Genomic DNA, 27,166 nt, shown 5'->3' with positions numbered 1-27,166 from the left:
ACATATAATACAGCTTATCTTATGGGTGAATAAATCAAGCTTGTCACTGAGGAATCTTTAGTTCTAATTGGTAAGAATCTCCCGAAACCTGATTACTCAAGGTAAACCATATACAAGTAGTCAATAAGAAGAGGTGTATTAGATAATACATTGCATTTACAAATCAAGTGTAACTGACTAATTGTCAGGAGTATCATGACATTGCCATCACCTATTTACACATGCATAAAGCAACTTTTGTACAATAAAATATGGATTTGTCTTGATTATCTGTTATCCTGCAACACAAACAGCCAAGGTTTTTCTGTATTGAGAAGAAAAAACTTGGCTTAAAAGAGCAGAGAAAAGTAAAATGTCTTATACATATATTGTGTTAATACAAATTAATATGTTTTCAAGTGAAAATAGTCACCAGTTCCCAATTTATGTTAGTTTATTTTAGCATGCTTATCCTGGAAAATCAGAAGTTTACTATCTCAGAAGGGAATCAATGAATACTGAATGATTCACAATTTAAAAAGTTCTTCCTAATACAGTGAGTCACCAGAGTATTAGTGCAGTGAGAACCATATTAAATTCAAAATGCATTGTTTAGCTCTGCTCTGTGGATGATGATCAAATGCTTTCAGCTTTTTGGGCACAAAAATGTCCTGGATAGATAACAACAGAATCTTTCCTACAGAAGAGGAATCACCCCAGCCTCAGTAGAAAGTACATCTTAACAAATGCCAGGACATTTTCTTGTGACCTGTATGGTGTTCTGCTTGTGTTACCTTAAAATCACCCCTGTTCCCACATCACAGCAGACAGTGGTAGGAGGAAGCTCGACAGACCTCTGTGAAATGACTAGACAGTTAGCATTTCCCCCAGGACAGATTTCTGCTCCCACTCTTCCACCTTTCTCAAAGTGCACTTTAGGCTGCTTCTGGTTTTCAGACATGCATGTCAGCATTCAGCAGACTGGAATGCTATTAATTATTGAAGGCTACAATTTTGGCATTTTGGCATCAGGAGGTGATCTGAGGCAGGTTGTGTGCCTTGGTATTGAATGTGCCTTTGCCCTGTGTGCCTCAAAAGCAGAACTTAATCTAGGGTAACAGGCATGAACAAAGTCTGAGAGGTACTTTTGAGTAGCCAAAAGATGACTATCCAATTACAGAACAAAATGAAAGAGCTTTTTGGTCCACAAAAACCTTGAGATTCATTTTCTGCAAGTGAAGAATGCTGCAATTGTGTTTTTTTTTGTAATCTCAATTAGGTCTTTGTAGTCTTATAGCTTTAAAGAGTTCATTTCCAGATTCAGGAAATATCACATGCATAACAAAACAAAATTTTACAGCTTCCTTCTGACTATTATGTTCAAGAAAAAACTAAGTGCAGTTCTTTTGAGGAAATAATAGATCATTGTATCTCTGTACACAATTAATTCAATAAATTTAAAAAAAATGACGGTGACAGTAGCAGCTAAACTTCAGCAACTTCATAACCTTATTTATATTTACAGAAAATCAGAAAGAGACAGAAATGGGTTTCTGAAAAACAAAAAGCAAAGTATTTTTAAACAGTTAATCTTCAAAAATGCACTTAATACAGTTCAATATTATCAATCCTATCTCCATTAAAGGAACTACAGCAGAGTTCCCTGTCAGTTTACATTTTCTACACAGCATTTAACTCTGGAGAATCAAGGGAAAAACTCCTGACACACTTGGTATCTTCCACAGTGTTATGTAAAAGCTGCTTCCATCTCTACCACTCTCTTGCCCTGGCCTCCCCTTGCATATCCCTCTGAGTGTCCACTTGGTACAGACCACACTGCTGTTATACTGTCCCTGTAGTCTAAACTGCTCAGTGCTGTAGAAGTCCAACAGTAAGAAGGGGATCAAGTATAACTGTGTGTGAGCAGTACAGTTCAGTTGTGGTGTAATTCTTGCTTCTTTCAGGAATCCCTTACCCTGCTTGACAACAGAATGAGCTATATAATGGCACACCCTTCCTCCTGCTGACAGAAGAATCAGCAAAGACTCCCTCAAACAGCTGTGTGCAGATGTGTGTCTGTCATCACTTGAACAGAACAAAAGAAACTTAACAAGATCATGTCCTCTTCTGGATCTAACAGCCACAGTAAGAGACTGCCTTGTAAGTATTTCTATTATATAAAATAAGTGTAATCATTCTGTTAAATCTCCCTTCTCACCCAGAATGGGGTTTCAATGTTTTATGGTGTCTGTAATTTTGATTAATTGTTTTTTGATTTCAAACAAGTCCAGAAAGTATCTCTGTCGTGACTAAAAATGCAAGTTGTTTTTTAAATTGGTCACTGCCTTCACTTCTTGTTATTTAAAGTAAAAGCTGTTGAGTGAGTACACCTTTAACTTTTAAATAACAACACAACACGTATACAGTGTGTCTCCCCAGCATAGATTTGTGTCAACAATTATCATTTTGCATGAAACTGCATTTTATATACAAGTACAGAATAAATGATTATATATATAATTCGATATATTGAATTATTTTTCCCAGCTCCAGTAATATTTGTAGGTTTAAAGGAGATACAGATTGCAAAATCATAACAATGAATCTATATAGTATGCCCCTGCTTGGACCTATACTGCGTATGATCCATGCAATGAAACAGATTGAGTTAAAATTTGGATTATGGTGCAACACCATGTTAAGAATAATAGGGCAACTTCAAACTCTTTGATATAAAACAAGCATATAAAAAGTTGTTTTGAATTTGCATGATACCTCACTTGCCTAGGTTTACTAGATGAAGGTTGGCTAATAGAGATCTATCAGTGTTGCACCACATAGCCTGTCCTGGATGGGGTCTCAGGAAATGATGGATTGGAGTTGACATTCCAGTATACTGCAAAAAGAAATTTGAATTTAATCCACTTACCCCTACACAATGCATCGACATCTTCTGGATAAGTATTAAACGAGTCCAAGGCTAGACAGTCTCACCACTCTGGCTTGAGACCTCACCTGTGGATCATAGAAGTTCTCATTTTACATGTTTATCTTTTGTCCTGTTGCTTCACATGTGGTCTTCTGTGGTGGACTTTTGAAATGTATGTATAGGTGTGTAAGTTTAATGGATTGAGTGTTAATAAAATAATGATAAAGCTTCAGAACCTCTTGAAATGCCACAGGATGCCTTGGTTTTGTTTCCATCCAAGTTCATAATTATCATTCTCAACTGTTTACCAGGATAACTGAATCCATCTGGCACTTTTCCAGGGCAGGAAGCAGGTGGTTACTTAAAGAGGTTTGTGCGACTTTCTGGACAATTACCCCTGAAAACTGTAATTCAACATCACAGCATTAAAACAAACAAGGTTTTAGAAGGATTGTGCTTGTTTAAGGGCAGACAGGGATTTATTTAATGCTGTTAGTTGATTAGCAGACTGGTTCAACTTAATATTGGCTCTTGCCTTCTGCTGGTGTTCTCTAGATAATTTCTGTTAAAACATACTTTCAACTTTGAAAAAAAGAACAGTCATGAACCATAAGTTTGTACTGCAGTTCCATCTGTCCCACATGATTATAAATACAGGTAATTAGGGGATGGGATTTTCTTCACAGGTCTGATATATTGCTCTTTGGGGATATCCAGATTACGGCATGTAGGATCCATCAGGATAATGATTTAGGCATCAGTAAGCAACAACTGAATTGTCTCAATAATGCATTTTGGCCATTATGTAGGTCTAAAATAGCAACTGTTTTAGAAATCAAACATATGAAAACCATCATCTTTAAATACCTGTCTGGCTGAACTAAGAAAGTTATTATTTTAGCACCGTTACATCAGTCCACTAATTCAGGCATAAACACACATGCATGCACTTGCATCAGGAAATTATTCCTGCTACTCTTTGAATTCTGTTTCTTGTTCAATCATAGAAACATAACAGAAAAGATCTTCACTTCTAAAGAACGAGCAGAGCAGGGCTCTTGGCCAAGGTCTGACTGGCTTTTGATTCACAAGAGAATGATAAATCAATATCGTAAAGAAAACATATTAGGTTGCAATTTACAAAGGATTCATGCATTCAATGTATTTCTCTTTATTTTTCACACATGTACTAATATATACATTTTAAAATTTAAATTTAATTTGTTGTAATTTAGGTTGTTGTCCATGTTAATTGTGTCAATTAAAGGAGCTAATCTCCAATAGATTTTCCATTCATCTTGTGGATCAATGCATTCTGAATTTTCACTTAAAATTGGAGTGGGTTGTGTCTCTTTGTCTTGTGGGGGAAAAAATAGTCTTTGCATAAAATCTGGGTAGTTAGGGTTTATTTCTGTATTGCTAATCCACTCAGTTTAATCCTGTGATTTACACAGTCAAGATCCTGGTGTCCCTACCCCCATCCTTTTCCAGACATATTCTTGCCACCAGGATCTCTTCCTGACAGTGCAGGGATTATCCATGGAGCTCGCTGTAATCAGGTTAGGTCTGACATTTGTGGAATTAATGGGGTTAGATTTCTGGGTAGGTTCACGGAGCAGAGATCCTCACGTGACGAGACTGGCCAGCTTGAAACTTATACGTGCTTCTCAGAAACAGAACCATCCTCCATGACACATGAAATAATACCTGAAATATATTACAGAATGGATTCTGTAGAATCAGTCTCTAGTAACTTGCAATTCCTTTGCTATTAGTTTGAAATCAGCGAGAAGCTTCAGTGTACAACATGTAGCAACCTCCCCACACACACAGTCACACATGCAAATAGCATCTTACAGATAGTGATATCATTGTATGAAAATGATAATACAGTTCATGAACTTCATACATTTTAATAGACTGTGCCAAAGGCGTAGTTCATTACTGTTTTAAACAAACAGTATGAGTTCAAGTATTATTGGCAAACCTGGACAAATCCCAAAATGAGATTTCAACCCAAAGCTTGAAAGTCCCAAAGTATTCTTCATGTTTCTTCAGATAATATGGCAAAAATCTTTGTTTTGCGGGGGTTTTAAAACTGTAATTTTTGATCAATTTAATTTGTAATGCATACAGTTTAAATTTTGCTAGGAGACATTCACAGCTTGTTGCTTGGGACTGAATACTCAGTAATATTATGAAAGAGCTCATAAAATGAACGAGGTTAATAACTTCTAAATCACTGACCTTGAAGTATTGAAGTAACCCTGTCTGGAAAGATTGTGCATCACCACCTCTTTCCTTTAACCTCAAAGGTTATAGATTGTTTAATCAAGCAGCATGCACCATATGTTCCCTGGTAAAGATGCACCGATAATTAAAGCTATAAAATAGATTGGATGTCTTCAAAAGAGCGATAAATAGTTTTAGAAAAAAACTTCAAGCAGCATTTAGTGAAAGAGAGAAGCTATTTAGACCAGCCAGAGCTATGTCAGAACTGAATTTAGACTAAACAAAGTTGAAGAAGATAAGTAAATATTCAACAAACTTAAGGAGCATAAGATTACTAACTATACTGCATAAAAATGGATTAGTAAATAACATGGGCATTCTGTCTCACGTCTGGAGTGATGCACGTATGCTGCAGACAATAAAATGACTATGAATCACCAGACAGTTAAAAAAGTGTTGAAAAACAAACAATTATTAATTTGTTACAGAAATTGTTTTACTAAACCTGAGTTCCCAGTAAATACTTGTGTGAAGTGTTTTTGCATCTTGTTTCTAACAAATGAATCCCACTCTCAGCATGCTGTCTGGCAATGAAATTGCCTGAATTCCAGGGACCCACTGCCCCTCTGCCTTAGGACCTGTCTACCTCACCTGCCATGTCGAGACAGTGGAAGAGTGAATGTCAAAAATAAAACATACATTCATATATTCATACGCAATACATTACACCTATTATGTGTGCTTTCATATGCTGGCAAAAAGCTTCAATACATGTTATTGAATAAATCTCAACTTCCTGAACACATGAGAAGCTATAGGGAAAACTATTCTTGTGAATTATGACTTAGGACGTCTGTAGAAACCTGGTGTGTACAGAAATTGTGTCCCTAAGGGACACTTTAAACTCAGATCTTTCAGTGTATTTTGAGTGGAGTGCTCTGATAAGGGGGATTCTGGTGTAATATCTTTAAATAAAGAAAATCTAAGTCAGACAGCAACTACATGACAGCTTGCTGTGGAAGAACTCCAGTTACTGTACATACACATTCACAATCTACATTCATCCTTTAGCTTATCCTTTTCCAAATAGACTCCCTGTTAGGCTCTTTATTTACAAGTACAGGAACCATGGGACACAGAGAATATTATTACACTACAGTTCTGCTGAAGGACATTTCTACATTTAGATTGGACAACGTTATGATTTTCATGGTAATGGAAGAAAGCTGCAAAACTATCTGTTTCTATTGAAAATCTGCAATGCAACAACAACTTTACAGCTGTTACACTGTGATAGGAAGTAGAAAGAACTGGGCCTTTTGTTAATCAGATGATAAATGACACAGTTTTGAGAATAAAATAAGGAGTGCTGTACCTTTCCATGATAGTGTGTACAGTCTCTATTCTAAATAAATTCCCTTTAAGTTTAAAAGTGTATTGTTTCAGATCATTGAGACTGGTTATCTAGTTCTTGATCCATATGGATTCCTATGGCTTTAATCTGAGAATCAACACTTAATGAGGAATCTTACCAAAAGCTTGCTGTAGGTCTAAATATATCATTTTGTATATGTGACTTTACATAACTATACCTATTTAAAGACATCTAGCAAGTTAAATCTTCACTTTCTAAATCCATGTTATTCATTCCTTAAAACACCACTATTCTCTAAGCCTTCTTCTAATTATCTCTCCAAAAGAAAGACCAATTGATTCCCTTATTCAATTCAGAATTGGTGTCATTTATCTAATTTGGAGATACTATAAATTCACATTCTAAATGACTGCTGAAATATCTTAGCTAGGGGTCTGTGAATAACATCCCCTCTTCCTTAAGTAGGACTGGTGGTTGCACACTTTGCGATCCATTGGTCTATAGTCTCCCTAGACCCTGTGGTACTTCAGTGTCAGCTCTGTTAAACTCACCAACTCCTGATGGAGATTGTAATAACATGGGTCATGTTACTGACAACTTCTATTATAAAAATATTGGATTGTGTATATCTGAAATATATATTTAGTATGTTTACTATACCTTTGTCATCTTGTGTTACAAATTCCCCGGTTATCACAGAAATTACTCGGCTTTACATGACTATTTACAATTTTGGTTTAGTACACTTCTTTTACATCTGCACATTTAGAATGACTACAGTAACTGTAATAGCCCCTGGAAAGTAGACGTCAATGTGACTGGAAAGTGGCACACTATAATGAATTTTTAGATTCAAAATAAATAATTCTGGCGTGCCGTTCCATTTGGAAACAGATTGTGAAACACTCTACCTCTGGAAATATAATTTGCTTATATATTTAATAGAACTTGAATTAATATATATATATAAATATTAACAACATTAACAGTATATTTTAATGTTATTAATATTTAATACTAATGTAATTGACATATAATTAATCAATAACTTGAATTTTATTAGATTAGGCTAGTCAATTGAGTTTGATACACTTCTCTCCTAACCAAAATAATATTATTATAGGGTATATGACAAACATGAAATTTAGTAAATGACCCTCATACAAGTCCAATTATGAATTCAGGATAGTCAAGTACAGAGCCTTATCCTCTGAGATTCCTTAAAATCTCACTGGATTGTGATGGTAAATAGGGATGTTCCTGTAAATACACCACAAAGCTCTAACAATCCTTTTTGTGAGCTTAGAGTAGTCAATCATTGTCTGACAGGAGACTAAAAGACTGGGCAAAGACTATTCTGAAGTGTACTGTTGGATAATAATGATGTCATTAAACAAAAAGTTTTTGCAACACCCAGCTCAAATGTCTCAAATGGCTTTCCAGACCATTAATATTTTTTTTATATTCTACATCCTGGAGCAGTTTTATAATCAAGAAAATCAAAAAGTCATAGCTGGTATTCAATTGTTGAATTTGTCAATTGCCCTATTCACTCCTTTCATTAGGGGAAACAGATGTCATTAGCAGCCAAAGAATAATCCTTGTCTTTGGTAATATGTACTTTTGTGTAAAACATTCTAACATATAACACACACATAATAAAAATCATTTATCTATAGCTTAATGAAGAACAATGTCTTTCATCTTACTTATTGATAGAATCTAATACACCATATACAGTATATGTACTGCATATAGTGCATTATACTGTAGGGAGGTAAATTTGAAAGAGCTGTATATACATGTAAAGAGAGAAAGAAACTGAGAAAGAGACTGACTTAACTAAATACATTCAAATTCAAGTATTACTGTGTAACTACTAACTGCTAGTGACCGTGGAATGTTATTTGCAGGTTTTCTTGTTTTTCTCATGAGCATTATATTAAGAGACAGATGAAGGTTGTGGAGCACACATGAAGAAGACATTGTGTATTTTTTCTTTTTCTTTCAGCAAGGAATAAACCTTTACCTGTTCCTTTGCAGTTTATGCATGCTGACACAGCTATCTACTCGTACTTCATTGCTGTTAATATAAAATCTATCTACAATTTAGTTTTTTTTAAATGAAATGACTGTTACCATTGCACAGTATATTACACATTTTCTAATTTACTGTCTCAGTTCAGCCATGCCAAGAAGATTACACTAAATTAAGAATCTATCAGTTCTGAAAGGATTGATAAACCGGTGAGCAAAGCAGTCATCTCTGAAACAAGATAATTTTTTTATTTTCCCTCTTGATTCCAGGCTTGAACATGAATTATTGGCTTTGCTAATAAATGAGAAGTTCCTGAACAGATTAATTCACTCTCCATAGCTCAGAACAGTGTGTGCTCAAAGCAAACGTTCCAGGATGAATCATTTGGACAGGCATGCTGGTAGAGAAGAAATTATGTCGTGTCAAATTAATTTTTCACTCCCTGCATGTCTGAGTCCAGCACTAGATCCCAGTATATATGTTGCTTTAATTCCTTTTGCCTCTTGTTTTAAATTAAATTTCCCTAAAGTAACATAACATGTCAATTTTGTGCAGTTAATGTAATTAATATAATCCACTATCATCTAAGAACAAACATTTTAAGGATGAAATAAAACAACTCCTTATGTATAAGCAGTGTCCATGTTTGTCCTCTTGAATTATGTAAACAAACAACTGATCATATACCCTAGTTAAAGCTCTAAAAGGCTAGATTTGATCATTCTTATTAGTCAATTAATTAATCAGCAGAATGTAGTGCAGAATGTTTGATATGGGCGTGAATGACAACAGCATGTTTTGTCAGACTATCACAGATGTGGATCAAACCGGTCTGATTGTATGAATAGATAACTTGATCAAATCAATTTAATCAATTCTTGTATCTACAGTATGTTTTCTCAGCACTTACTGTAGCTTGAGTGTTAAACATTTGGTACTGTAGTACCAAATTCAAATTATGATTTCAAATGTTTCACATCCTTAGGTCTTTGAAGCTGATGACAATTTGATCCTCAGTATGTACTGTACAAGGTGGATTATAAGTAATTATTAGAGTAGGTTTTCTTAGGTTATTCATCATCTCATTACTGTATTCAGATGTCAAGGTTTTAGTAGCTTAGAGGAAATTAACTTACTGCTATAACCTTCTAATGAAGAAGAAGTGATATTCAGAACTGGCTTTATGTTTGTAAAACCACAAGTGCCCAGAGTAATACTGTAGCTCTCCTAACAAAGCAACTTGTTTTTCTTCTCTGGAGAAACACACATCCAGCTAGACCTCTCCTTTTTCTATTTATCTCAGCCTAGATGTAAGACTGAGCTTTTAATGCATCCTGGTGCAGTGACCTTCAGGCTTCGTGTTGCAGAACAGAAATGAATCACAACCATGTGCTTATACTATCATGTTGTACCCAGACATTGGCAGGAATCCTCCTTTAAATAAACTTTTTTATCTGGGGATTCGCTACAATGCTTTTATTCAATTCATTGTCATAACTCTTCTTCACCAAGAAATACATTAATTACACATGGTTGAAGGTGTATATAATGTTTTAGTCATTGCTGAAGTTGCATTTATGAGTACAGTGGCATATTATGATTTAAGTTAGAAGTGAAGCCCATAAGAATACATTTATCTGTTTCTTTACTCTAGAGCCTTGTTTTTCCTGTCAAAACAGCTTTTTAACCACAATATGAAAATGCAAACTCAAGTACAGCCCTGGCTAAAGTAACCTTCTATCTAGTGTGCTTTTGTTTACCTATAGCAGGACTTGATTAGACTATGTAATTGTGCCCCAATAATTTACCAATTGTGGATATTTCTTGGAAAGCTATGCTTTTGTGAATCTCAAACTTTTAATGGGTTGCTCCTGAACTAAGTCTGCTCAGAGTTTTGAAAAAAGGGTGACTACCCAAATCAAAGAGCTTCTGTACTGAGAGATGAACACAGCACTGTCTTAATTGTGAACCAGACTGATAGAATAAAGGGCTTCTTACCAAACTTCCTGTCCACAGAGCAGACCAGACCAATCCCTAAACCTCATGAACTCTGGTTTTGTCCCTGTATGAAAAGGGTTTTACTTTCCCAGTCATGCTGAAAGTTCTGTTTCTCTTTGTGAGAGGAGGCTGAGCATGCCTCTCACATCCACTCTCCAACTCCTTTCGCATTCTGCCTGGATCCATGCCCTCATTTCAACACTCCCTTAGTTTTTTTTTCCGCAAAAAATTAGAAAATATTCAGCTTTGTGCTTTCCTGACCCATCCAGAGTTAAACTTGTCTTACCCTTGCTAAATGTTAACTCCCTATCAGATAATCAGGCAACATTTATGAACTTATTTAGCAATTGCTGATCTAACAAACCATGTTTGCAAGTCACACTGTATGTTCAACTTATTTTATAAGAATGTTTGTTAGTGCAACTGTTTAAGTGCAGGTCGTTCAGACATATAAGACTGAAAGAACTGAGGCATGTTTCTAGCACATTTCTAGCATTAAGCTGTTCAACCGGTTGTCTGGAGGTTAGAGCAGACTCGCAAATTGTCTACCAAATTGCTATAAAACTACTGGTGCTCTGGCTTCCCAGTTGAGTGTCATGTCAATTCTGAGATTAGAGAGGTCTACTCACTCAGGTGAAGTGAACACAGCAGAAAAACTGACCTAAAAAGTTCAACTAAACAAAATATTTGAGCAGGGGGTCTCCAATCTGTCTCCTGAAGGGCACGGTAATACATTTCCTAAAGGTTGACAATAGCTGTAAGTAATGAATGACTTAAACAATATTCTTTTACAAAGTCATGCATCTCAAAACCATTTTTCCAGTGAGCAACGGAATTTTTTAGGTCAATTGCATGAGAAAGATTAAGTGACACACCAGAAGGTCATGGCTAACATTCAGTGAAGGATATGTATATTTTTGCTGTCTGGGTTCAGGATCCTCTTTCCTAGTTTCCTAGTTTAGTAACAAAGGTATTTTACTGCTTTGCTACAGCTCGTGATTCTGTCTGTTCTTTTCCAATGTTTTATCTACAGATTAAGTACTGCAATGCTTCATTAAAACAGCTTGGTTTAGTGAAAAATTAATGTACACGTGTCAAACTGCAATGATTAAGTTGAAATGCAGACCTTTTGTAAATCATTTAAGAAAATAAAATGTATTACAAAGTCATTCATCTGTACGGGAGCACTGGTCGATCAGGCCTAATAAAAGCTAGCTAATAAGAGTAAAATAAAAGTTATCTATCCATCTATCCATCTGTAACTGCTTTTTCCAAAATATGGTTGCGGTTGAGCCACACAAGTAACGTGTACAACAGCAAGAAGGATACACCCTGAATGGGACACCAGTCCATTGCAGGGCACACTAAGACACAAATATGTGTACACGCACCAGTTTTCACAGTAGTTTATTAACCTACCTGTGTGTCTTTGGATTATGGGAGGAAACTAGAGCACCCAGAGGGAACACGCTCAAACACAGGGAAAACATACAAATACCACACAGATAGCACCCCAGGAATTGAACCCAGGGTCCCGGCAATGGGAGACAGCAATGCTAACCACTTCGTTTTTTTATTAATATCCTCAAGAGGCCTTTTTTTTATCCTTTTTTGATCCTGTTCAGAGATTTAAAAAATCATCTAAACATCACCTGCATATAGCAGAGCACATATAGTTGCTTTTGTGTTTAAACTCAGCCATGAATTAAATAACTACATCAACTATCCAGTCATCAGTTTCTGCTGGCCTCACACATTTGTCTCTGCAGAGGCTTTCTGAGTAGGATTTTAAGCTGGTTTGACAAGCCTTACTTCCTCTGCTTAAAATAGAGAAGCTGGAGATGTACTCCTTGTAAGGTCGGGCTTGCAGACTGCTTTCAATAGGGTGCAATTACCCTGTTGTTCTTATGCATCATTTTTCTTTTTCAGTGATAGATCTTGACGCTAGTTTGCCTTCCCTTGTCAGCCAGAGGTTTTGCTGTTACAGCAGGGAATTTTCCAATCAAATATTCTGAATTTTGTAACAAAACATCTAAATGACAGCAAGGTAACATGCCCATTAAAAATAGTGACCTGAATTTAAATGTCATTGCTCCTTGGGGGAATATTCCTTTCCCTGAGTGCTATGTTCATGAATAAGAAAAGACATCTTCTTCTTCTGCCTGTTTTGTCTAAAAGCGATCACTTTTGAAATAAACACTGTCCAATTAATTTACATAAACTGTCCTTGAGTTAGGCAGCATATTATGTAAGGAGTATTTTACACTGTCACATACTCTGTCTCTTTTTATACACTTCAGGCCTTGTGAAATCTACACTGCTGTGCGAATTGTTAGATGTTTCACATTGTTAAACTATTTTTCCTTCTTTGTACAGAATTTTTTTTTTGTAGAATTTTATTTCAGTAGAAGTTCAAAAATTAAAAGATAATCAAAGTAGATGCATATTTTGTAAAACAAAAATGAGACTTTCAGCTTCATGGATTGTGATAATAAAGAGGAATACCTGTAAATGTGATGGATGAGCTGCTGCAGCACTTCATATTGGTTGCTCTTGCATAGTTTGCCCTGAGATGCTATAAATGAGTTTTTAATTATTCTGATCAATGTGAATTAAAAATTACTAAATGACAATCATGGCTTTATTTTACTCAAACAAAGTAATACTTAGTATCTTGACAGCATCATTCAGTGTTATTATATAGCAACAGAAAAAGCCAGTGGAAGCTCTGAGTAATTTGTGGAATTATTCAATTATACACATACTGTAACTCCTGATTGTGTCTAAAATGTTTTATCTAACCAGCTGCTGCTGGTAGGCCTACACTTTCATTAATCAATGCCAATCATCATCTACCTTATTGAAACTGTTCATTTTTTTCCAAATATGTATCATACAAACTAGCATGATTCTTTGAAAATAAAAACATCGTAATTTCACAGTTATCCTTAATTCTTTATTCAGTGTTTGAAGGCTTTGGGACCTACTGTACTGAGCTGAGATGTACATACTTAGCACAATGCCATAGTGTAGCTTAACTGAATGAGGCACACTTCAGTGTGCTGACAGTCTTCATTGTATTTCTAATTTGGATGGGTCTTAAAAGCTTTATCCAATTAGCTGAAACCCTCCCAGTAAATTTCTAATGTAGCCTAAATCCAAAGCTGCCTTTTCAGAATGGCTCAATAAAATGAGAAATGCACACAGAGCTGGAAATGAAAGCGTAGACAATTGCTCAAAGATGATTACAACCATGTTTTGAAAGCCCACTTCATATTAAACAACGTATGTTTTTTGTTATTTCCATGCAATGTAGAAAATACTTTTTCACATTATTTTCAAGTGCTACAGGTATGTATATATACAGACATGAGACATAGGTATTTAGAATCCCAGTTTTGTAATCACATATTTGTTTTCTGAACCAAAAACAGTTCCAATCTGTGTGGAGAAGATCAACAATCATATGCATGAAATTACAGTCTTTTCTTGGTTCATCATGTTTATGAGTGGGTCACTAAGAAGTGCTTTTACTGGTCATGGAAGTGTATGGTAGATTGTGGATAGGCAATGAGATCACAAATGCTCATATCTTGTGACTTTTCAGGCAGTAATGGTCTCAGTTAAAAGATTAAGTCTGTGTTTTATCTGTAATGTTGAAGACAATTAGTTCAATATATAGCATGTAAAGCAAATTCATTTTGTTTGCATTGTAGTCAGGTATATCTGTGTTATTGAAAACTAATCTGAATTAAGAGACATAAATGAGGAACATAGGTCACATTACAGACATATTTTGAAGACTATAAAAAACATTTTGTTTCCAGAGATTCATTTGTAAGCACTTTTTAATTTGCTTCATCAGCATTTTTTATTCACTATATCATAGTAAAACATTGTAAGGATCTTTCTTTTTAGAATCCATAGTTACTCTTAATTATCTGTGCTGTTACTGTCAAAACTGTAGAAGAACAGGAGATATCCAGTTGGTTTCAGCTACACATTACTAAAGGATTGTGCTGAGAAAACATTTTGTGTCCTCGAGACTTAAACCACCAATCGCAGAGCTACGCAGCATTAGTGAACACTGGCTTTCTGGACATGGAGAGCTGATTCACCCAGCTTCAGGCCGAATACAGCTTAGGACCTCACAGTAAGAGCAGCAAGAAACTGCCTTGAAGGAGGAAAACCTCCCTGCCTCCTTTCTAACAGAGAAAAGTGAAATTAATTTGTTTTGATAACTGTGATCAGACTGCGATGACTGTATCTGCTTTCTCTTTCCACACAACCAGAAAAGGAGAAAAAAAGCAGTCGCCACCCAGACAGTTTAATGTTAAGTAAACACAGGAATGGAGCATAACAAGTTAACTTAAAACTCTTCCAATCAACATGAATCTTTAATGGCTTTCCCCAGCCTCCTTGGCACTGTATGCCAAACGAGTTTCATGGGAAAATGCCCTAATTTGGCCACTGATGCCAGATATAGGCATTCCACCAAGATGAAACACTACAGAATAAGAGAAAAGATGGAATGCTTTCAATGATTAATTGCAAGTTTCTGAGGACTTAGTCTTTCTCTTGTTTTTGGCAGACAAGCAAATCTTTCTTTTTAATTTGTTACGGATGTCTTTTTTTATTCGGTGAGTAATGCCAGTCACCTTCGTAAGCTGAGGTCTGCATCTCCTAAATGGCATGGGTTAGCTATTCTCTACTAAAGGTTCGCTAAAAATAGCTAGGCATTCTGTGCAGTGAACACCACATTACTTCAAACTTTGAGCTGACTGTTCTACTCCTGAATTATTTCTTCTTGAGATCACTGTACAGTTTCAGTGAGAGATCTCAACTGAAATGACAGGCTACTGACCAGTTCTCTGCAGGTGCTCCTTCAGAGAACAGGTATATTGAAAACCAGGCTAAACTATCTAAACTGAATGGAAAGTTGTAAACACATAAGACAGATTATTGATAAGAGGAGGCCTTGTAGCTCATTTGGTTCCTGTAACTAATTCAAATGAGGATCACATACATTCATTTCTTAAAGTAAGATAGGATATTAGCTTTTATATGCCTTGGTAGCTTTTAACAATCTGCCATAACCTTCTGCAAAAACATATCTCCTGTCCTCTGTTTTAAATATGTTTCCTCAGTCTTCCTTTTTGTCTTCTCTTTGTGTTTCACTGTTTGGGTCAACTTTGTCAAAGCAGTTAAGCAGTCTGAAGACTTGACTAGACTTGTCTTGCAGAATTCTGCATTCAAGACTAAAAAACGTTCTTTTAGCCTGTCAGTCACTAGCTGGTCGAACTTCTTTTCTGTAACATGAAGTAAAAAATTGTTACAACAAAGTTTTACTACTGGGTTGTAGAATTTTAACAGTCCATTGCAGGACACACACAGACACACACACTCACACCAGGACCAATTTTCCCAGAAGCCAATTAATCTACCAGTCTTTTGACTGTGGGAGAAACAAGACAAAACACACACAAAAATGGGGTCAACATATAGTACAAATACCACACAGATAGCACCCCAGGTCATGAATTGAACCCAAGGCTCCAGACTTGCAAAGCAGCCTTGCTAAACACTGCACCATCATACCACCTTACAATTGTAACCAGAACATTTCTTAACATATAATGTATTCTACACATTAAACTATATATCTCAACATTGTATTTTCCTTTCTTTATGACCACTTTGTCTAGAAGAATTAAGTAATCTGTCATGTATTCTGTATTGCATTACAATGGTAAATGAGCCAAATGTAAAACACTGACTAGATTCTGTCCAAAGTCACCTGGCCTGTATACATATAAGGGAACTAACTCTGGCTGTGTGTCAGGACCTTGTCAGTCACTGACAGTGGTGGAGTCTGGCGCTGTGCACAAGCTGTTGATTCTGGACAGGATGATTCTCATTAACCTGTAACTGCAGCTCAGATTTTTGATGGAGTAAATGAGGAGCCTTAGGGCAGTCAGTAACCAGACTGTCTGACTTGTGCATGTGTCCGCTGTCAGCCTGGGTGCTGTCACACCTCGGTTGTTTGAATGACAACATCCCAGCACCTCCTTGGAAAGCTGGAGTTCCTGTGTAATGGAATGGGATTCTACTGGTTTGGTTGGTAGGAGTTGGACTATATAAGCAGGCTTTGTTTTGTATGTGTATATGCCTGTGTTTAAATACTTGGAGAAGAAAAAATAGCAAAGCTTTCCCTTTTTATTCTGAAGCATCGAGCAATATTTATAACAAATGAAAGTTTTCTATGTGATCTCTGCTAATTAAACAGAATGCAAGTGCTGTGCCAATATAATGCGAAAAGCCCATGTAGCAGGACAGACAAGGTTAAAAACATTATACTTGATATTTATTTTGTGGTGCTTAATTAAATATTGATTTTCTATCATAGTCACAACTTTTCAGTTTTTCAGAGAGTGGGTTGAAAGCTTTTCACTTCTGCATAAAAGATGGGGATTCAGCCTTGCTTTGTACAGTCAAAAGAGATATCGGGCTGTCTTTACCGAGATCAGTGTGGCATACATTTCTTTCTCAATGAGATGACAAAGGAAAGCTGAGCCCTGACAGCCTGTAATTTGTGGGGTCTGTGCCAAGCCAGAAATACAATTTTCCCACAGTCAATATCCAGGCAACCTAGAGGTAAGATTAAGTTGTAATTTGTTTAAAGCAGACAGAGTCTCTGATTGTGGTAGTGCCTCTGTGTGTGTCTTTTAAAAAGTAGCTCTGCACTGGGAATATTTTACAAGGAGGAAAAACAAACATTGAAAATACTAGATAACACCTCCTGTTTTAATTGTAGTTTAAAGTACTTTACTTGAAAATTCAAACTTAAATAAAAAATAATAACAGAAAGCTTCTAGTCCTGGCAAGGACAGCAGCACAGTGGAAGCTATCTTGGAAACACAGGGCACAATACAGGGCTTGGGGGAAAACTCATCCTATCCAGCATATATTCGGGATCTGGAACCACAGCATCTGTAGACAACCCATATGAACACAAAGTGAACATGCAAACTCCACACAGACAGGTTCCACAGGCCATGGTGGGGCCCAGGACCCTGGAGTTGATAGGCAAGTCTTAACTGCTAAATTATCACACACCAGAAATATAATCGATAAATAATGATTATGTCAGTCAGGGGGATAGTTTTAGGTTTGCTATTTCTTTCAGGAAATATTTCACTACAGTGAAACCTTTAAAAAAGGCTGCTTTAACACAAAGAATTGTTTCCGTGACATTAAGTTTCATTTGAACAAAAAGCTTAAAAAAGTTTAAAAGCGTAACAAAGTATTTTTTTATTGTCAATGGATACAGTGGAATTGTATGTTAGTTTTATTGACAAAAAGACATGTTAAATCTCTTTTTTTTCTGCAATCAAATATCTAACAGCTTGGTAACAATTTTTTTTTTCTCAGTGTTTTTCGTGCTTCCAAAAACTTTCCAAAATGACTACGGCAAATGTGGAAAAAAAAACCATGGCTTATTAAATAAGAAGCATAACTACTTGCAAAGTCTTTGTGAATCTATGGTGAGTCAACATCCCATCTGGAGACATTAGACATGAGCTCTGTACAGAATTTAATATTGTACTGCAGTTACAAAACAGAAATAAGGATATAAGATGTTATGTCAGAGTCATATTCCAAGTCACATTATCATGCCTGAGGGCAAAAGAGGGACAGAAGCACATTGTTGCAGATCTCTCTCTTTTACTCTGTTGCTCTCTGTTGTGATGTATATAAATGCTGATTAATATATAAATGATTCCAGAAACAGGTATTGAAAAAGAAGGTCTAAACATTTAATAGAAGATAGATTTTGTGCAAAATGCAATACCATGTGAAATACTGTATAAAGGTTTGATTATCCCAAGCATATTGCTGAGATTAATGTATTTCACAGTCAGCACGGTGTCTTGTTGAATGGAAAAAAGGTCTCTGTGATGTGACTATAAAATATTTGAGAATTTTCTTGTAGAACAGTTGTGCATATAGACTTTTCTGATTGGTGCAGAATGCACAATACGTCTTAGGCATATCTACTGACACAGACCAGAACAATGGCCTGTTCCTTAGCTACAGTACAGTTCCTATGAGTCTGTTTCAGTGAACTATACCATGAAGACTGAGACAGAGGTCTAGATACTGCAGCTGTGATTGCTATTTAAACTATCAGGAGTGTTAGAATGTGGTACAGAGGGGGGGGGGGTTCAGTAAACTCTAGGGATATATGGTTCTGTTTAGCATTCTGCTATCCCCCCCAAACCTCCATGCTAATCCTTGAGAGATTTATACATCAATTTTCTTTTTAGCAGCTGGTGAGAGCTCTGCACAGTCTCTGATTTATTCTGATGGCACGAGCCAGAAAATGCAAGTTGCTCACCCTTCAGAGCTCTGTGCTCTGTAACACATTGCCCCCTTCTGGCTAAAGATCTTTTGGTGTGATTTACCGGTAATCATTTCCAAAGCACTGCGGTTCCTTACATATTGCTCTTGATCCAAACATACCTTTTTGTTGCTATTCCAACAGCGACATTCAAATTGTTGGAGATCTAATCTAATAATAAGGAGCCAGAAAAGCCATTTCTAGCCCTGCAGGCTATGTAGAATGGTAATGTTTTATTGTACTATTGAGAAAAAGATAGACACTTGACATTTGATCTCTCCAAAAACAAAGAAGGTGGTGTAAAGTACTGTAGAGAGGCTGTGTGCACTTACCTGTATAACCATAAGTCACACAGCAAATTCAAACAATCTTAAACCAAGAGCAAATCATTTATCAGAAATTATTATTTCTGAGCCGCTGCTTTGTGTTAATTTGATCTTAATAAGGGGGTACTTTTACCAAAACTAATTTGTGAAATAATTAGTGCCATGGGCAAGTGGATTGTCTAACTTCGTTAGTGTTGAAGACCCTCTGTTACCCAGCTTCCTCTCATACAGGTTATGAACAAGTGCCGAATGTTACTCTTAGTGACCATGACCGGAAACCTTTTTTTTTAATAGCTCCTGAAAGCATTTTCAATGATGAATTTTTGAAAATTGGAGAAGTATGAGTTGACAAGTTTCTCATCGAGTCTGGCTCTGCTCCTGCCTCGCAAAGCATTTCCCCATCGTGCCAATGCCAATAATGCTGAAATCTGTTACCACCACGAAAAGGTTTCTCTTTTCTGGAAGAGTTTGATGTCTGATAAGACCTTAATACTGTGCATTTAATTTGCAGGATTGTGCAGTAAAAGGGCATTGATAAGTATTTCACAAATGGGGTATATTACCATCAAAACATAATTATGATGTATTAAATAGAAACAGATAGTAATGCAGTATGTGTCTTTGTGCTCCACTGCAGCCCACTCCATGGTAGACTAAACAGAATGTTTAGAAAGAGGCAGTTTGTCCACAGTAGAAACAGTAGTGGTCCTTGGAGTTGGGAGAGTGTGTGGGAGCTGACTCTGCGGTTGTGACTGCCAGCAGAGACAGAGCATGCTCAGAGAGTCCTGGAGATGGACGCTGCCCAGCAGATGAAGATACGGGAGAGACAGCGCTTCTTCGAGGAGGTCTTTCAGCATGATGTTGATGTCTTCCTCTCCACCACTCACCTCCAGATCGAACACAAGAGGCGTGAGTAGGCCTCCATTAAACCATCCTGCGAGACAACAGGGTTCTTGATATTAAAGACAAGGAGTCTTTAATATCAGGAGGACACAGGAATAGTACAGTTATAACTCTGTTTTTGAATCATTTGAGCACAATTGAGTTAAGCCCATCTTTGTTAACTCTTACTAAGCTCAGAAAGTTTCTATGAGAAAGGTCTTCAAAAAGGTAATGACATTTCCTATTAAGAAAATTCTCAATGTCTAACTCAGCTTAGCATGGAAACATGACTTAGAGAAACGTCTGAGTGTTTTTAGCAACAGCTGAAACATAGCTCAAAAATATTCATGAGCACCAGCACTGGAATATAAAGACTAAACCTTGCTTCTGGCTTCCCCTGCTGGGTGGAGGAAGACTCCATTTTTACCCAGGCAGGGACAGGGTCTGTAACCTCATACAATACAGAAAATGAAAACAGACAGGACAAAGGGCACGCCAATGTGATCATATAACAGCTCAAGGAAGACAGCTGAAATACAAGAATAGTACAAAGAAAACAAAGGTGTGTAATAAGAGTGAATGAGGATGAGTCAGACTATTTAGATGGAGCATGAGATAAAAACACGTACGTTGTCTTAAACACAAATTTATTTTCTTTATAATAACACTTAACTTATTAAATTTAACATACAAACTACAGACAGCTTTGTTGGCAAAGAAACAAAAAATGAAACATATGAAAAAGTCTTAAGTGTTTGCATATGATAGTTATCAAACATATCTTTCAACACTTAACACTGTGAAATGTTTTGTGCAGTGTTACTTTAACCATTCATGTACAGCTCATTTCATATATGTTCAATGTACTTTAGAGGGAAAAAAGATTCATTGACAGAGAAATATAGAAAGGCATAAACTATATGGGTATTCAAAATCCCAAAACTTTTGATGTGCCACAGCGAAAAGTGAAAAACTAATAAGGCCAATGTCCATGTCCCTTGACCAGCCCCCATTGGCAGTATATCCTCTATGGAGGTCAATGTGGACATGCTGGAACAGATGGAGCTGATGGACATCTCTGACCAGGAGGCCCTGGATGTTTTCCTGAATTCGGGAGCAGATGAGAGTGATATCCCATCTCCTCGGGCAGGTAGGAAAAATGGACATCTCAGACATCTAAGAGCTCGGAGCATATTTATTCCTATTAATCCAAAAAAATGGTGCCTGAGTGAAGTCTTTGTTAGACACAAATCTCGTATTTCCTTTAATTTAAGTGTATGCTCTATTTACCAACGTAAAACATCATTGCATACATATAGCAAGTTTCCAGAAATAAAACATAGGAAGAATGATCTCTACTGCACATGAGGATATTTAACAATACAAACAGCCACACTTTGATCTGATAATTCATCAATTACTACAGGTTTAGTTTTCTTCCCCACTCTTTGAGAAAACAGCACGAGCCTGTATTTTTATATGCGCCTATGTGAACATATGTTTTTAAAAGTGATTCACGTGCTGGAACTTATTTTGACTCATGATATCTGTGGATTTGGGTGGCTCATTGCCATTGTGTTTTTAAGCCTTTTTAAGAGATGCCCTTTAGCACAAATGCTTCAGTCACTTGACAAAAAAAAAAGAAAGCGACATGAATGGCATTTCAGCAAACAAGCTGAGAAAGTTGAATGAAAGGGCGTTCAAAACATTGTTATCTTTGCTGCTCTTCCAGATCAGGGTGATGAGGATCAGATCATGCTGCAGGTGCCCCATGGTAGAGAAGTCAAGTCACGCATGTCCTCCACCTCGTCCACCTCCACAGACCCCTACAGCCTTGACACCAGCGAAGAGGGGGCTGACACCCCCACTGTCCAATCAGATGATGAGGAAGTCCACGCCAGCACTGAATTGCTGACCAACACTCCCCTGACAAATGAAGATGAGGAGGGTCAGTCTGTCCCCACCTCTTAGCAATCCCTGTGCAGAAACACATGTGCTTCTAACCATCACTGCAACACAGAGGAGTCTCCACAGACAGACTCTTAAACAGCGGAGAGAGACATTAATAAGTGCTATTTAGAATGGACTGGTGACAAGTGGCCACTTATTGATATTGGCCTGTTTCCTTTCTGTGGTTTGTCTACACTACTGTACAAGTCATTCAACATTTTTTCCTTTCAAAAAACACTTTTTCAAAATATAACATTGCACAACTTTCTTACTATTTTCTCATAGTTTGATTAAGATATTATGCTTTTTAATTTTACTTTGTTTCTTAGAAGCATTGCGGTTTGCATTTTAAACCACAACTTGGTGCCAAGATTTTAAAAGGAAAACTTAACTTAAAGAACCCCCAAAATTAACTTCTTTTACACAGCATGTGCGTATGCCATGACAGATGGTTCCCAAAAGTGATATGAAAAAAAAATTAAGAACGAAAAAAATCCAAAAAACAGTTCTGTTCTTTTGAAGGAAAAAAAAAACACCCTATAACAAATTTCAAATAACCTGCAGATTTTGTATTTTGCAGAAAATAGTGACATTCTTGGCCAATCCATACTTTTGATGTACTGTACAATTTGTTTTGACCACAACTTGAAGATGTGGTTGACTTGAATCAAAATTCCCTCTCTTCTTGTTTTTTTTACATAAAACTGGACCTAATTGATAGGTTTTGTCTTCAGGGGATCTCTCTGTCTTATCTTAGTGATTAAGCATAGAGATTCTATCATTCATTATCAGCTGTTGGCTAATTGATTGACAATCTCTCATGATTTTTAAACATGTAGTGTATTAAAATGTTGGACAGTTTATGGGAGGCCTTCAGGAGTCATGACAAAGTATTTTTTGACCAGCATACACATTTGGAAAACTGTAGATGTACAATTTGCTTTGACATATGCACAAATAAGACTGTGACATAAGGTGGTCAAGTTTAATCAAACAAATACAAAAATATACTTTTATTAAAATCTGAAATAACACACTGCAGTTAAGTTCAGTTTCAGGTATGATGATGTTTATCATAGTGTACTTAGAAGTAACAGCTGATGATATTGGGTTTGTGTCCAAATAACATTTTGAAGTTTGTTAATGTCTTTTTAGTATTTTGAGAATGTGGCAAAAAAAACAACCCAGAAACAATTCCTGGCAGTGAATATAATAATATAATATTAGACTCACATGTGCTAAAATACTATTTGTGAGTTTTTAATAATTAATATCACCAATATTTACATTTATTTGTATGCCATTGCTAAAATAGGCCAAATATTCCCATTAATGTCAGAAATTTATATATACAGTACAGGTTAAATCCACCTCTAACTAAGCTCTACTTGTTCCTTGTGCACCTCAAAATCCAGCACAACTCCTGACTCATTTTTTATGTTCTACAAAACAAAAGAAACAATTAACTTATGTCAATTTATAGTTACTATCTAGTTCTTCCCTTTGTGGTCCAGTTGGTTTTCTAAATCTCTTCATACCATTAACAGCTTAAGGATAAATTGGTCCAGTTAACCCTGAATTGGTTTAATCTTTCTCCCAGATTTAAAGCACAAAAACACAATAGAGAAATAGAGATGTAAAACCTCTGATCTAAGTATTATTCTGTTTTAAGATGTTGTTTTTTTTACTGATTTTCGGTACACTACATTAAAATCCAATTTGAATTGTTTTTTATAATCTCAGCTGTTTAAAGGGCTCAGTGCAGCTTTGGACCCAGCTTTGGGCATGGGAACAGTAATGCTAAAATGGACACAAGTGCAAATCACAAGTAATGGGAAATGTGTGTCGGCCTCTTTGAATTGAAAGAGGTTAAACACTCTCAGACATGTGACTGTAACCCCATCATCACCACCACACACATGCATACTACCATCAATGCAGAAAGGCAACATGAAAAAACAGCAGGATAGTGGATCCTTTGCAAGTAGTGCCTAAAGGATTAAGGCATAGACTTGCAGTAATGGAAACACTTATACTAATGGCATCTTCCTCTTGACTCTTCTGTAAAATGAACTCCCACTTTGTTTTCCTTGCTAATGCTGTACAGGGCTCTCCAAAACTATGGGAACAGCAAAGCCAAAACTCTGATTTTTGCTTTACAGTCAAACAATTTGTAAATGTGATCATACGATAAGCACAATGTAATATTTTTACTTTCAAGTAATTCTGAGCATCCATTTGATCATATGAGAACATATAAAAACAAGATTGTGATTTAAAGTAATCATCATATCAACCATAATGAATGGTACACATTCACATTGGTACATTTCATAGTGAAAAGGTAATAGTGAAGTTTTTCTGTTGGATAACCCTTTGACACAATACCTGCACAAAGTCTACAGCCAATACAGTTCAACTCTTTGAGTAAATCATTTGAGATGTTTTACTGCAACTAGACTGAATTCTATTCCTATGGTGTTCTGACTTCAATTTTTTCAACTGGATTGAAAGATGGAGAGTAAGTTGGCCAGGCAGTGGTTTTCCACTTTTTTCCATTGATGAACTCCTTGGTTGCATGGGTGAAGCGTTACCCAATAAGTATGGAATCCTTTTCATTGTCATAAGCAGGCAAAAAAGTTTCTTTTGTTTACAATTCATTCTGCTGCTGTCATCATTAGTTCCTTGTCCAATAAAGATGAGTGGCAATGCATGCCCTAGCCATAACTGTACGTAAGCCATGCTTCAGAATTTGCTTGGAATTACAAAGGTGAGTCTGGAGAGTTATGGAACAAAGCGTTCCAAACTGATAAGACCAAGATAAACCTTATAAAAATAAACTGATGCAAAGGTGGAGAAGAAAAGGATGCCCCAAAAGACACCACCTCATCTGTGAAGCATGGCCTAGCCTAAGCGAAAGTAATTGTTCTGACTTTGCTAATACCATTGTTGGACACTGTATGGGTCATGTGTAATCCTTTGCTCTGTTATACTGGGAAAAAAACAATGTTTCTCTTATTTACTTTGTATAAGCAAAGTTCATAATAAAAAACAGAAGATTAACTGCTGAGCTGTGAAGTGTCCCTAGTTTCATTTTTAAATTCTTTTGTGGTAGGCACTAGAGCCTAATCTTTCTGTACTAGCCTTCAAGTAAAATCAAAACAGAAAGATATATTGTATGAAAAGTACTATCTGTTGCTTCTACAAGGGTGTATGAGGAGTAAAGTTTCAATGATACTTTTGCGGATGAAAGAAACATACTCTTACTTACAGGTGTCCTAAGGAGAAGGATCAGAGATGAAAGATGAAGAGATTGGGTGCAATATTTTTTATCACAGAGGCTCAAAGATTGGTGTAAGGAGCAATACTTGTACATAAAATCATGAAAATTAAAAATACCCGAAAGGACATAAAAATCTACTTGCGCCCATTGTCAAAAAAGATGACAAGGAACATATTTTTCATTGTTACCAGGTGCCCCAGATTGTGTTTTCTTTTCCAGCTTTGCCCCTTAGGACAGAGAAACTTTATATAAGGTGCTCAACAAAACATTCCCCTCAGGTTAGCCAATAATACCTATGAGATCATTTGAAATGGCCAGATCTCTCTGTTTAAGAGTTCTATAGATATCACTGATACCAGAAAGAAAATTTATTAAGGGACTGTAACTTGTTGCAAGACAAAGTACTGTATGTGTACTGTAACTGTAAATACACCTTTGGCAAAAGGAAGAAAGTACAGTTAATGCATGTAATATTAGATAGGTATATTAAGTATATTACATACAATTATATTCCACAATTAAAAAAAAACGATGATTAACTACATACATTAGTGTTTTTCCAGAAAGTACAGATTATATCGCTTTAATTAAAGGGTTTTATTTTACAAAATAAAAATGCTACTATTAAAGCATTCATATTTTTGCCAAAGAAATCATAATTCATTCCTTCCAATAGAATAAAAAATACTTACAAATGTAGTCATTTTAGCCAGAGATTTAGTACTAGATATTAGTTGATTCTTATGAAACATTTGGTTTCTCACATTCTGCAACCTGTTTCATCTGGAAGGGCTTTAGTTTTACGAGCTTCAACTTTACAAGTTCTTGCGAATAAGATGATTGATTACATACTGAATTACCAATGATAATGATAATAATAAAAATTGTGATCATGAAGATAATGATGATAATGACATTAATATAGCAGTAGATGCAGGCAATTGAGTGTTACAGTATTTTTCCCAGAAACAACCAACAAAAACCCCCATGGCAAAATTACTAAGAATACATATATACAATATAAGAACCTTCTGATAAAACTAAGACCATGACCATGAGCGATCTATGGATCAGTGGGTATTCTCCATATTTAAGATTTAAGACATAATATCCAACATAATAATAATCAAGTCTTAGCATTTTTTTTCCAAATCTTTTGAGGAGCGTTTTTTGCTTTGATTAAAAACAAGTAAAACAAAAGTGAAAGCTACTCAATAATGTGTGATCACCAGCCACAATGAGGAAATGTTGTATACTTTATCTAGAAGCATTATTATGCTGAGATTATTTCTTGATACTGTATATTGCAGAAGTATTCATCCATCTTCAAAGGACCAGACTTTGTTCAATCACATGGGCAATATAAATTTTCTTTTTTTATATCAGTTGCTCTTGCACTTTCAATTTCTATAGGTCAGGTGCTGGTTGGGGGTGGAAGTACTTTTAGAATGGAGAAAGGAAGGACAGCAAAACCCCATCACTGGCCAAACATCCTGTTATGTGAATATTTTTTTATATATTTCAATGTTTCAAAACAGAACAACCCAAATACAAAAAGCTAAATTTACCTCAGCATATAATATCCCTTTCCACTTCCTTACAGTAAAAAGAGTGGTACCTCCGAGGAGATGCCATTCAAAGTAACGCAGAAATAGAATCACACACTTCTTGGACAGTACTGAGCAGCAGCTGTTGGTTTGGACGAAACTAAAAGGTGGCAGGTTCAGATCCCTGAAGAGAAACTACCGTTGTACCCTTGAGCAAAGGTGCTTT

General features: G+C 36.1%; 1 protein-coding gene across 4 annotated transcripts; it reads left to right on the top strand.

The window, feature by feature from the left end:
• Positions 1-1,841: 1,841 nt before the first annotated feature.
• LOC102691763 (dysbindin-like) lies at positions 1,842-25,180 on the top strand. 4 transcript variants are annotated; one of them, XM_015364938.2, is made up of 5 exons: positions 1,842-2,139; positions 17,983-18,095; positions 20,038-20,187; positions 21,167-21,310; positions 21,893-25,180. In XM_015364938.2, the coding sequence occupies exons 3-5, from the start codon at positions 20,070-20,072 to the stop codon at positions 22,129-22,131; spliced, it is 501 nt and encodes a 166-aa protein (XP_015220424.1). In that variant the 5' UTR covers positions 1,842-2,139; positions 17,983-18,095; positions 20,038-20,069; the 3' UTR covers positions 22,132-25,180. The 4 variants fall into 4 exon arrangements, with proteins under 4 accessions (XP_015220424.1, XP_015220423.1, XP_015220426.1 ...); XM_015364937.2 differs by lacking the exon at positions 17,983-18,095 and adding an exon at positions 3,220-3,277; XM_015364940.2 differs by lacking the exon at positions 17,983-18,095 and having other exon boundaries at positions 20,041-20,187.
• The last annotated feature ends 1,986 nt before the right edge of the window (positions 25,181-27,166 follow it).

This window comes from Lepisosteus oculatus, chromosome 16, assembly GCF_040954835.1.
Source record: "Lepisosteus oculatus isolate fLepOcu1 chromosome 16, fLepOcu1.hap2, whole genome shotgun sequence".
In the NCBI taxonomy this organism is placed as follows: Eukaryota; Metazoa; Chordata; class Actinopteri; order Semionotiformes; family Lepisosteidae; genus Lepisosteus; species Lepisosteus oculatus.
This window is presented reverse-complemented; position numbering and strand designations above follow the sequence as displayed.

Coding starts and splice junctions, on each gene's coding strand:
- LOC102691763 (XM_015364936.2), top strand. CDS start 2,097: ATGTCCTCTTCTGGATCTAACAGCCACAGTAAGAGACTGCCTT. Junction 20,188..21,166: donor CCAGATCGAACACAAGAGGC/GTGAGTAGGCCT, acceptor TCCCTTGACCAG/CCCCCATTGGCAGTATATCC. Junction 21,311..21,892: donor TATCCCATCTCCTCGGGCAG/GTAGGAAAAATG, acceptor CTGCTCTTCCAG/ATCAGGGTGATGAGGATCAG.